Below are 11,680 nucleotides of genomic sequence, written 5' to 3'. Positions count from 1 at the left end.
TCCTTTTGGGATCCCTGTTTGGGGGGAGGTTCCCACGGGGTCCCTCTTTGGGGGGGGTCCTTTTGGGGCCCTCGTATGGGGAGGGGTCCCCATGGGGTCCTGCGTATGGGGGGGGGTCCTTTTGGGGTCCCTTTATGGGGAGCTCCCAGTCCAGCTGCTCCCATCCCCGCAGGGCTGGGGGGGGGGGCCCCAAACTGGCCCATACTGGTCAGCCCCCCCCCATTTGTGCGGCCATAACTGGGAAGGAAAAGGGCCTTGAGGCTCCCCCCTCCCCCAAATTTCCCCCCAGAGACCCAGATGCCCCCCCAAAAGGCCATCTGGGTGCCCCCCCCCCCCATTACAGGGGACCCCCAGGTGTCCCCCCTCAGTGACAGCGCCGTCCCCTCTGTGTGTGTCCCCCCCCCCCTTTTTAGGGGACCCCAGTGCCCCCCCCGGGGACCGCCCCCATGGCGGAGGAGCTGGAGCCGCTGCTGGAGCCCCCCGAAGTCTTCCTCGAGCTCTGGAACATGTGAGTGGGGGCGGGGGGGGGCACGGGGGGGTGACAGGGACACGGGGGGGGGTGACAGGGACACGGGGGTGCCACCCGGTGACCTTATTGTGTCCCCCCCCCCCCTCCAGGCTGCCCGATAACATGCACTCGCTGTCCCCCCCTGACGATCCGCTGGCTGTGGTAAGTAGGGGGGGGTCCCAGTGTCCCCAAGGGGGGGTCCCGGTGTCCCCAAGGGGGTCCCGTTGTCCCCAAAGGACCCCAGCAGCTGGGTGACCCCAATGGGGTCCCGGATTTCCAGGGGTTCCCCCCCCAAAAAGCAGCCGGGGTTGTGGGTTCTTCCCAAAAGGGGCCGAGGCACACGGCTGTCCCCAAAATGACCCCAAAAGGGACTGGGATGACCCCAAAAAGGGACTCCAGCACCCAGCTGTCCCCAGAATGACCCCAAAAGGGACCTGGATAACCCCAAAAAGGGACTTGGATGTCCCCAAAAAGGGACCTGGATAACCCCAAAAAGGACCTGGGTATCCCCAAAAAGGGGCCCCGACACCCAGCTGTCCCCAAAAGGGACCTGGGTGTCCCCAAAAAGGGACTCCAGCATCCAGCTGTCCCCAAAATGACCCCAAAAAGGGGCTTGGATGACCCCAAAAAGGGACCGGGGCGTCCCCAGAAAGGGGCCCTGGCACCCAGCTGTACCCAAAAGGGACCTGGGTAACCCCAAAAAGGATCTGGGTGTCCCTAAAAAAGGGACCCTGGCACCCAAACGGGTCCTGGATGACCCCAAAAAGGGACCTGGGTGCCCTAAAAGGGTCCTGGATGACCCCAAAAAGGGGCTTGGATGTTCCGAAAAGGGGACCCTGGCACCCCAAGGGGACCTGGGTGACCCCAAAAGGGTCCTGGATGACCCCAAAAAGGGGCTTGGATGTCCCCAAAAGGGTCCTGAATGACCCCAAAAAGGGACCTGGGTGCCCCAAAAGGGTCCTGGATGACCCCAGAAGGGGATCTGAGTGTCCCCAGAGGGGACCCTCGCACCCAAAAGAAACCTCGGTGTCCCCAAAAAGGGGCTTGGATGTCCCCACAAAGGGACCTGGGTGACCTCAAAAGGGACTGGGTGACCCCAAAGGGTCCTGAATGACCCCAAAAAGGGACCTGGGTGCCCCAAAAGTGTCCTGAATGACCCCAAAAAGGGACATGGGTGTCCCCAAAAAGGGACCCTGGCACCCAAAAGGGACCTGGGTGACCCCAAAAGGGTCCTGAATGACCCCAAAAAGGGACCTGGGTTCCCCAAAAGGGTCCTGGATGTCCCCAAAAAGGGGCTTGGATGTCCCGAAAAGGGGACCCTGGCACCCAAAAGGGACCTGGGTGAACCCAAAAGGGTCCTGGATGACCCCAAAAAGGGACCCTGGCACCAAAAAGGAACCTGGATGTCCCCAAAAGGGTCCTGAATGACCCCAAAACGGGACCTGGCTGCCCCAAAAGGGTCCTGAATGACCCCAAAAAAGGGACGCGGGCGTCCCCACGAGGTCCCCCCGCCATTGGGGTGCCCCCAAGGCTGCCCCCTGCCCCTCTCCCCAGCAGGACCTGTGCCCCCTGGAGCCGAGCGAGCCCCCCCTGGGGGCCCCCCCCCGGCACCGAGCCCCCCCCGGCGGCTCCCCCCGAGCCCCCCCGGGCGTCCTCGCTCCCCATGGTGCCGTCCACCGAGGACTACGGGGGCCACTACGACTTCCAGCTGGGCTTCCAGGAGACCGGCACCGCCAAATCCGTCACCTGCACCGTACGTGGCCGGGGGGGGGGCACAAGGGGGGGGCAGGATTTTTTTTGGGGGGGTTACGGGGTTGTGGGGTCACCCAGGAGACCCTATAAGGGTGTATATACAGTGGGAGGGGGGAAATGGGGAGGGAGGGGGGAGGTGGGGGGGGTCCTGGGGGGGCTGGAGTTGTTTGGGGGGGGGCTGGAGTTGTTGGGGGGGCACGGGGGGGGGGAACAGCATCTTTGGGGGGGGGTAAGGGGGGGTTATGGGGTTGTGGGGTCACACAGGAGACCCCATAAGGGTGTCCCGGTCAGTGGGAGGGGGGAAATGGGGAGGGAGGAGGGAGGTGGGGGGGGGCTGGGGGGGGCTGGAGTTGTTTGGGGGGGGCTGGAGTTGTTTTGGGGGGGTTCAGGGGGGGGCCAAGATCTTTGGGGGGGGGGGTTATGGGGTTGTGGGGTCACCCAGGAGACCCCATAAGGGTCCCACAAGGGGTCCTGGTCAGTGGGAGGGGTGAAATGGGGAGGGAGGGGGGAGGTGGGGGGGGGCTGGGGGGGCTGGAGTTGTTTGGGGGGGGCACGGGGGGGGGGCAGGATTTTTTTTTGGGGGGGTTACGGCGTTGTGGGGTCACCCAGGAGTCCCTATAAAGGGGTCCTGGGAGGTGGGAGGGGGGAAATGGGGAGGGAGGAGGGAGGTGGGGGGGTCCTGGGGGGGGCTGGAGTTGTTTGGGGGGGGCTGGAGTTGTTGGGGGGGGCACGGGGGGGGGAACAGCATCTTTGGGGGGGGGTAAGGGGGGGTTATGGGGTTGTGGGGTCACCCAGGAGACCCCATAAAGGGGTCCTGGGAGGTGGGAGGGGGGAAATGGGGAGGGAGGAGGGAGGTGGGGGGGTCCTGGGGGGGGCTGGAGTTGTTTTGGGGGGGGGCTCGGGGGCTTTTGGGGGGTTGGGGGGGGTCCTGAGTGGGGTCCCAAGTCATTGGGGGGGACCCCATAAAGGTTGGGGGGGGTCCCAAATGGGTTTGGGAGGGGACAGTTTTTAGGGGTCCTGGGGGGGGTCCCCATTAATTGGGGGGGGGGTCGTAGCTGGGTCCCTATATTTTTGGGGTCCTTATGCACCTGGGGGGGGGGGTCTCAGTTAATTGGGGGGGTCCCCATTATTTGGGGGGGGTCATTAATTGATGGGGTCCCTGTGTTTCAGGGGTTTTTATGCACCTGGGGGGGGGTCCCCATTAATTGGGGGGGGGTCCTAGCTGGGTCCCTTTATTTTGGGGTCCTCATGCACATGGGGGGGGGGGGTCTTGGTTATTTTGGGGGGTCCCCATTAATTGGGGGGGGGCTTGTAGCTGGGTCCCTATAGTTTTGGAGTCCTCATGCAGATGGGGGGGGGGTCTTGGTTATTTTGGGGGGGTCCCCATTAATTGGGGGGGGTCTTAGATGCGTCCCTATATTTTTGGGGTCCTTATGCACCTGGGGGGGTCCCCATTATTTTGGGGGGGTCGTAGCTGGGTCCCTGTATTTTTGGGGTCCTCATGCACCTGGGGGGGGTCTCGGTTAATTGGGGGGGGGTCCCCATTATTTGGGGGGGGGTCATTAATTGATGGGGTCCCTGTATACCAGGGGGGTTCTTATGCACCTGGGGGGGTCCCCATTAATTGGGGGAGGGTCCTAGCTGGGTCCCTATATTTTTGGGGTCCTTATGCACCTGGGGGGGGGGTCCTTGGTTATTTGGGAGGGGTCTCCATTATTTGGGGAGGAGGGGGGGGGTCATAGCTGGGTCTCTATATTTCTGGGGTTATTATGCACCTGGGGGGGTCCCCATTATTTGGGGGGGGTCTTAGATGCGTCCCTGTATTTTTGGGGTCCTTATGCACCTGGGGGGGGTCCCCATTAATTGGGGGGGGGTCCTAGCTGGGTCCCTATATTTTTGGGGTCATTATGCACCTGGGGGGGTCCCCATTATTTTGGGGGGGTCCTAGCTGGGTCCCTATATTTTTGGGGTCCTCATGCACCTGGGGGGGGTGTCCTTGGTTATTTAGGGGGTCTCCATTATTTGGGGGGGGGGGGTCATTAATTGATGGTGTCCCTATGTTTCAGGGGGTCCTTATGCACCTGGGGGGGGTCCCCATTAATTGGGGGGGGGTCCTAGCTGGGTCCCTATATTTTTGGGGTCCTTATGCACCTGGGGGGGTCCCCATTATTTTGGGGGGGTCCTAGCTGGGTCCCTATATTTTTGGGGTCCTTATGCACCTGGGGGGGGGGGTCCCCATTAACTGGCGGGGGGGGTCCCTATTAATTGGGGGGGGGTCTCAGTTATTTAGGGGGGATTCCTAGCAGGTTCTGGGGGGGGGGCACGGACACACCTTGGCGGGGTCCCGGGGGTGACTCCGTGCCCCCCCCCCCCAGTACTCCCCGGTGCTGAACAAGCTGTACTGCCGCCTGGCCAAGCCCTGCCCGGTGCAGGTGAGGGTGGGGGCCGCGCCCCCCCCGGGGGCCGTGCTGCGCGCCGTGGCCGTCTACAAGAAGTCGGAGCACGTGGCCGAGGTGGTGCGGCGCTGCCCCCACCACGAGAGGAACGGGGAGGGCACCGACGGTGAGCTGGGGGGGGGCACGGGGGGGCTGGGGGGGGTCGTGGGGGGGTTGGGGGTATGGGGGGAGTTGGGTTTGGGGGTGATTGGGGGGGTGATTGGGGGAAGGGGGCATGGGGGAGTTGGGTTTGGGGGTGATTGGGGGGCGTGGGGGAAGTTGGGGGGGGTCTTTGGGGGGGGGGTATGGGGGAAATTGGGATTGGGGGGGTCCTTGGGGGGGTTGGGGGGGTGGTGGGGGGGGCAGGGGTATGGGGGGAGTTGGGTTTGGGGTGGTGCTGCCCCCACCACAAGAGAAACAAGGAGGGCACTGATGATGAGCTGGGGGGGGGCTGGGGGGGTTTGGGGGGTTTGGGGGGGTTGGGGGTCCTGGGGGGGTCGGGGGGGGTCGTGGGGGGGGCAGGGGTATGGGGGGAGTTGGGTTTGGGGTGATGGGGGGGGTCATTGGGGGAAGGGGGCATGGGGGAGTTGGGTTTGGGGGTGATTGGGGGGCGTGGGGGAAGTTGGGGGGGGTCTTTGGGGGGGGGGGTATGGGGGAAATTGGGATTGGGGGGGTCCTTGGGGGGGTTGGGGGGGTGGTGGGGGGGGCAGGGGTATGGGGGGAGTTGGGTTTGGGGTGGCGCTGCCCCCACCACGAGAGGAACGGGGAGGGCACTGACGGTGAGCTGGGGGGGGGCACGGGGGGGCTGGGGGGGTTTTGGGGGGGTTGGGGGTCTTGGGGGGGTCGTGGGGGGGGCAGGGGTATGGGGGGAGTTGGGTTTGGGGGTGATTGGGGGGGGTATGGGGGAAATTGGGGGTGATTGGGGGGGTCTTTGGGGGGGGTATGGGGGAAATTGGGGGGGGTTGGAGGGGTCTTTGGGGGGGGTATGGGGGAAATTGGGATTGGGGGGGTCCTTGGGGGGTTTGGGGGGGTCGGGGGGGGGCAGGGATATTGGGGGGAGTTGGGTTTGGGGGTGATTGGGGGGGTCTTTGGGGGGGTATGGGGGAAATTGGGGGGGGTTGGAGGGGTCTTGGGGGGGGTATGGGGGAAATTGGGATGGGGGGGTCCTTGGGGGGGTTGGGGGGGTCGTGGGGGGGAAGGGGTATGGGGGGAGTTGGGTTGGGGGTGATTGGGGGGGGTATGGGGGAAATTGGGGGTGATTGGGGGAGTCTTTGGGGGGGGGTACGGGGGAAATTGGGATTGGGGGGGTCCTTGGGGGGGTTGGGGGGGTCAGGGATGGGCAGGGGTATGGGGGGAGTTGGGTTTGGGGGTGATTGGGGGGGTCTTTGGGGGAAGGGGGCATGGGGGGAGTTGGGTTTGGGGGTGATTGGGGGGCGTGGGGAAGTTGGGGGGGGTCTTTGGGGGGGGGGGTATAGGGGAAATTGGGATGGGGGGGGTCCTTGGAGGGGTTGGGGGGGGGGGGGGGCAGGGGTATGGGGGGAGTTGGGTTTGGGGGTGATTGGGGGGGGTATGGGGGAAATTGGGGGTGATTGGGGGGGTCTTTGGGGGCGTTATGGGGGAAATTGGGATTGGGGGGGTCCTTGGGTGTGGTGGGGGGGTCGGGGGGGGGCAGGGGTATGGGGGGAGTTGGGTCTTGGGGGTGATTGGGGGGGTCTTTGGGGGGGTTATGGGGAAATTGGGATTGGGGGGGGTCCTTGGGGGGGTTGGGGGGGTCGTGGGGGGGCTGGGGGAAGGGGGGAGTTGGGTTTGGGGGTGATTGGGGGGGTCTTTGGGGGGGTATGGGGGAAATTGGGGGGGTTGGAGGGGTCTTTGGGGGGGGTATGGGGGAAATTGGGATGGGGGGGTCCTTGGGTGGGGTTGGGGGGGTCGGGGGGGGGGCAGGGGTATGGGGGGAGTTGGGTTTGGGGTGGTGCTGCCCCCACCACGAGTGTAATGGGGAGGGTACCGATGGTGAGCTGGGGGGGGGCACGGGGGGGCTGGGGGGGTTTTGGGGGGGTTGGGGGTCCTGGGGGGGTCAGGGGGGGTCAGGGGTATGGGGGGAGTTGGGTTTGGGGGTGATTGGGGGGCTCTTTGGGGGGTATGGGGGAAATTGGGGGGGGGTTGGAGGGGTCTTTGGGGGGGCGTGGGGGAAATTGGGATTGGGGGGGGGTCCTTGGGTGGGGTGGGGGCATGGGGGATTTGGGTAGGGGGTGATGGGGGGGGGGTCATTGGGGAAATGGGGGGGGTGGGGGGCATGGGGGGAGTTGGGTCTGGGGGTGATTTGGGGGGTCCTTGGGGGGGGTATGGGGGAAATTGGGGGTGATTGGGGGGGGGAATGGGGGGCCATGGGAGTGATTTGGGGGGGGCAGGGGTAGGGAGAAATTGGGGGGGGGGGGAGTCCCTGGGGGAATTGGGTTTGGGGGTGATTGGGGGGGGGTCCTTGGGAGAATGGGGGTGGGGATGAAGGAGTTTTTTTTGGGGGGGGGACATCGGGGGGCTGGCGGGGGGGGCATTGAGAGAACTGGGTCCGGGGGGGGGGGTCTGGGGGTCACTGGGGGGGGGGATCCCAGGGGAATCGGGACCGGGAGGGGGGGCTTTACGGGGAGAGAAATTGGGATAATTAGTGTTATGGGGGGGGGGGGCTATGGGCTGATGCCCCCCCCGTCCCCCCCCCCGTCCCCCCCCCCAGGTCTGGCCCCCGCCCAGCACCTGATCCGGGTGGAGGGGAACCCCCAGGCGCGGTACCACGACGACGAGACCACCAAACGCCACAGCGTCACCGTGCCCTACGAGCCCCCCGAGGTACCCCAAAACCCCCCCCCGCCCCCAAAAAACCCCCCCCAGGTACCCCCAACCCCCCCCCACCTCCCTAACAGCCCCCCCCATCCCAAATAACCCCTCCCCGAGCCTCCCCTCTGCCACCCCCGGGGGCATCTGGAGGCTCTTGGGGGGCTTTTTGGGGGGGCTGGAGGGGGGGGGGGGGGGCTGGATTTGGGGTGTTTTGGGGTGTTTCAGGGGTGGGGGGGCAATTTATGGGATGCTCCTTTTTTATTTTTTTGGGGGGGGGGTGCTCAGGGTGGGTTTGGGAAGCTCAGGGCAGGGTTGGGGGGCTCGGGGCAGGGTTGGGGGGCTAAGGGCAGGGTTGGGGGGCTTTGGGGGCTTCGGGGGGGGGTTTGGGGTGTCCTCATGACCCCCCCCCTGATGCTGTTGTGTGTGTGTTCCCCCCCCCCCCAGGTGGGCTCGGACTGCACCACGGTGCTGTACAGCTTCATGTGCAACAGTTCCTGCATGGGGGGCATGAACCGGCGCCCCATCCTCGCCATCCTCACGCTGGAGGGGCCGGGGGTGAGTTGGGGGGGGCACCCCAAAATATCTGGGGGTTGGGGGGGGCACCCCAAAATAGATGGGATTTGGGGGGGGAGCCCCAAAATATCTGGGGTTTGGAAGGGAGCCCCAAAACGCCTGGGTTTGAGCAGGGGGGGGGAGCCCCAAAGTGCTTGGGGTTGAGGGGGGGGGGAGCACCCCAAAATATCTGGGGTTTGGGGGGCACCCCAAAATATTTGGGGTTTGGGAGGAACCCCAAAATAGATGGGGTTTGGGGGGGAGCGCCCCAAAATAGATAGGGTTGGGGGGGGGCGCGCCAAAATAGATGGGGTTGGGGGGGGTGCCCCACAATAGATGGGGTTTGGGGGGGGTCACCCCAAAATATCTGGGGTTTGGGGGAGCCCCAAAATGCCTGGTTGGGGGGGGCACCCCAAAATAGATGGGTTTGGGGGGGTGCCCTACAGTAGATGGGGTTTGGGGGGGGTCACCCGAAAATATCTGGGGTTTGAGGGGGAGCCCCAAAATGCCTGGTTTGGGGGGGGGAGCCCTAAAATCCCTGGTTGGGGGGGGGCACACCAAAATAGATGGGTTTGGGGGGGATGCCCCAAAATGCCTGTTTTTTGGGGGGCTGGGTGGTTCCCCCATATACTGGGGGGGGGTCTTTGGGGGGGTGTCCTTGCATGAGTCCAAATGGGGGGGGCTCAGGGGGGGTCCCCAAAACCTCATCCCACCTTGGTGGGGGGGGGATTTAGGGGCAGGAATTTGGGGGTCTTGGGAGGGGAGGGGGGATCCGTGGCTGGGTCTCTGGGGGGTTCTGGGGTCGGGGGGGTCCTGGGGGGGGGTCCCGGTGCTCAGAGCCCCCCCCCAGCCTATTTTTGGGGTGCAGGGGGCAGCTGCTGGGGCGCCGCTGCTTCGAGGTGCGGGTGTGCGCCTGCCCGGCCGGGACCGCAAGATCGAGGAGGAGAACTTCCGCAAGAGGGGCGGGGCCGGGGGCGGGGCAAGCGAGGTGAGGGGCGGGGCCTGGCGGATGGGGGCGGGGCCTGGTACATGAGGGGGCGGGGCTTCGCGGCTGGAGGGCGGGGCTTGGTGGCTGGGGGGCGCAGGGCTGCGGGCAGGGGTTGGGTGGCTGGGGAGGGCTGGGGGCGTGGTCAGGCAAAGGGGGCGTGGTCAGAGTGCTGGGCGTGGTCTTTTGGAGGTGGGGGCGGGGCTAAGTGGTGGGGGCGGAGCAACGCAGCTGGGAGGGCGGGGGTGGTGCCAAACGGAGGGGGTGGGGTCGGGTGTTTTTGGGGGGCGTGGCTATGGGAGGGGGCGTGGTCGGATGGATAGGGGCGTGGCTAATTGGGGTGGGGGTGGAGTCAAGTGGCCCGGGGGTGGGGCTTTGAGGGGCGGGGCTTGCAGGGAGGGGGAGGTGGGGACCTGCCCTGGGCAATGGGGGCCCCCCTGGCCTTTGGGGACCCCCCCCAGGCCTTTGGGGACCCCCCCAGGCCTTTGGGGACCCCCCTGGGTACTGGGGCCCCCCCAGGCATTGGGGACCCCCCCGGGCACCGGTCCCAGCCCTTTTTGGCCCCCCCCAGCCCTGTCCCCCCCCACCAAGGCCCCCGAGACCCCCAAGAAGCGGGTGCTGAACCCCGACAACGAGATCTTCTGCCTGCAGGTGGGGGCTGGGGGGGGTCCTGGGGGTGTTTTTTGGGGGGGGGGGGGGGCTCATAGGTTATGCGGGGGGGGGGCAGCCCGGGGGTCCCATGGGCAACTGAGGCCCCTGGGAGGGGGGTGGGAGTGGGAGGAGGGGGGTTGGGGTGCGGTGATAGGGTCTGGGGGGGTCCTGGGGGGGGATTTAAAAGGGGGGGGGGGTCGCTGGGGGCAGGGTTTGGACCCCAGCCCGGACCCCGTGTGCCCCCCCCCCCCAAAAGGTGCGCGGCCGCCGCCGCTACGAGATGCTGAAGGAGATCAACGACGCCCTGCAGATGGCCGAGGAGGGGGCAGCGCCACGGCCGTGAGTGGGGGGGGGGCATGGGGGGGGCGGCTGGGTCACCGGGGGGGGGGGCACACACTTTGGGGAGGGGGCACATGGGCACCTGGGGGGGGAGGGGGGGACATGGGCAGCTGCAGGGGGGGGGCTGTGGTGTTTGGGGGGGAAGCCAGAGGTTGTTTTTTATGGGGGGGGGTCCCAGATGCTTGGGTGTTTTGGGGGGGGGGGACACTTGGGGAGGGGGTTCCTCGGCGGGGGGGTCACCAACACACCGGGGGGGGGAGCTGAGGTCGCCTGTTGGGGGGGGGGGCACCTTCTGGGGGAGGGGAAACAGGGGTTAGTGGGGGGGGGGGGGTCAGCAATACCTTGGGGGGGGGAGTAAAGGGGGGGGGTCCTCTGGTGGGGGGGGGGGGGTCATCAATACCATCGGGGGGGGTGGGCACAGGGGTCCCTGGGGGGTGATCCTCTGGGGGGGGGGGGGTTCCTGGACTTGTGGCTCATTTTGGGGACGTGTGGGTCGCTTTTGGGGGCCGGGGGGGGGGGTAGAAATTTGGTAGGAATTTGGGTAGGGGTCCCTGACCCCCCCCCCATTTTCCTGCCCCCCCCCCAGGTCGAAGGGGCACCGCCCGCGGGGGGAGGGGCCGCTGCCCCGCTCTGGGAAGAAGCTGCTGCTCAAGGGGGAGCCGCAGGACTCCGGACTGACCACGCCCCCCGTGCTGGCCACGCCCCCCAGCCCCGCCTAGCCCCGCCCCCGTTGCCCCAAGCCCCGCCCCCTGCCGCCCCAAGCCCCGCCCCCTCCTTGCTCCAACCCCCCTGGCCCCATCCACCCCTCACGCCCCTGCACTAAGCCACGCCCCCCTCGTGCTAAAACCACGCCCCCTTCGCCCTGGCCCCGCCTCCCTCGCGTTAGCCCCGCCCCTTTGCGATGGATTTTTTTTAGAATAAAACTTTTTGTACCGCCCCCCAGGGGGGTGTCGGGGGGGGGGGGGGGGGGATTTGGGGTCCCCCCCATGGGGTTATGGGGAGGGGCTCCAGTTGTCCCAGTATGGGGGACTGGGGGATCCCAGTTTGGGGTTTCCCCAATATGGGGGGGATCCCAGTTTGGGGTCCCCCAGTATAGGGAATTTTTTGGGGGGGTCCCAGTTTACAGCCCCCCTGGGGGGGGGGGGGGCATTTTGGGGTTCCACACTGGGGGGGAATCCCAGTTTGGGGTCCCCTACTATAGGGTATTCTGGGGGGGGGGGGTCCCAGTATGGGGTACTGGGGGGGGGAATTTTGGGGTTCCCCACTGGGGGGATCCCAGTTTGGGGTCCCCCAGTATAGGGTATTTTGGGGGGGGGGGGTCCCAGTATGGGGGTACTGGGGGGGGGAATTTTGGGGTTCCCCACTGGGGGGATCCCAGTTTGGGGTCCCCCAGTATAGGGTATTTTGGGGGGGGGGGGTCCCAGTATGGGGTACTGGGGGGGGGAATTTTGGGGTTCCCCACTGGGGGGAGCCCAGTTTGGGGTCCCCTACTATAGGGTATTTTTGGGGGGGGGGTCCCAGTTTACAGTTCCCCTGGGGGGGGGGGGAATTTTGGGGTTCCCCATTGGGGGGGGTCCCAATTTGGGGTTCCCCACTATAGGGTATTTTGGGGGGGGTTCCGGTTTGGGT

At 66.3% G+C, this 11,680-nt stretch overlaps 1 protein-coding gene across 1 annotated transcript; it reads left to right on the top strand.

Annotated features, from left to right (window-relative positions):
- Positions 1–624: 624 nt before the first annotated feature.
- TP53 (tumor protein p53) lies at positions 625–10,906 on the top strand. The gene is given in 11 exon segments (XM_084304141.1): positions 625–670; positions 2,063–2,261; positions 4,636–4,822; positions 7,424–7,536; positions 7,969–8,080; positions 8,947–8,994; positions 8,997–9,050; positions 9,053–9,064; positions 9,633–9,712; positions 9,969–10,051; positions 10,638–10,906. Coding segments are annotated over 10 exon segments (912 nt in total). The 5' UTR covers positions 625–670; positions 2,063–2,171; the 3' UTR covers positions 10,771–10,906.
- Positions 10,907–11,680: the final 774 nt, after the last annotated feature.

This window comes from Netta rufina (genome assembly GCF_964035555.1).
Source record: "Netta rufina genome assembly, chromosome: 35".
Taxonomy (NCBI): Eukaryota; Metazoa; Chordata; class Aves; order Anseriformes; family Anatidae; genus Netta; species Netta rufina.
The sequence above is the reverse complement of the archived record's forward strand: the minus strand, read 5'-3'. Positions and strand labels throughout refer to the sequence as shown.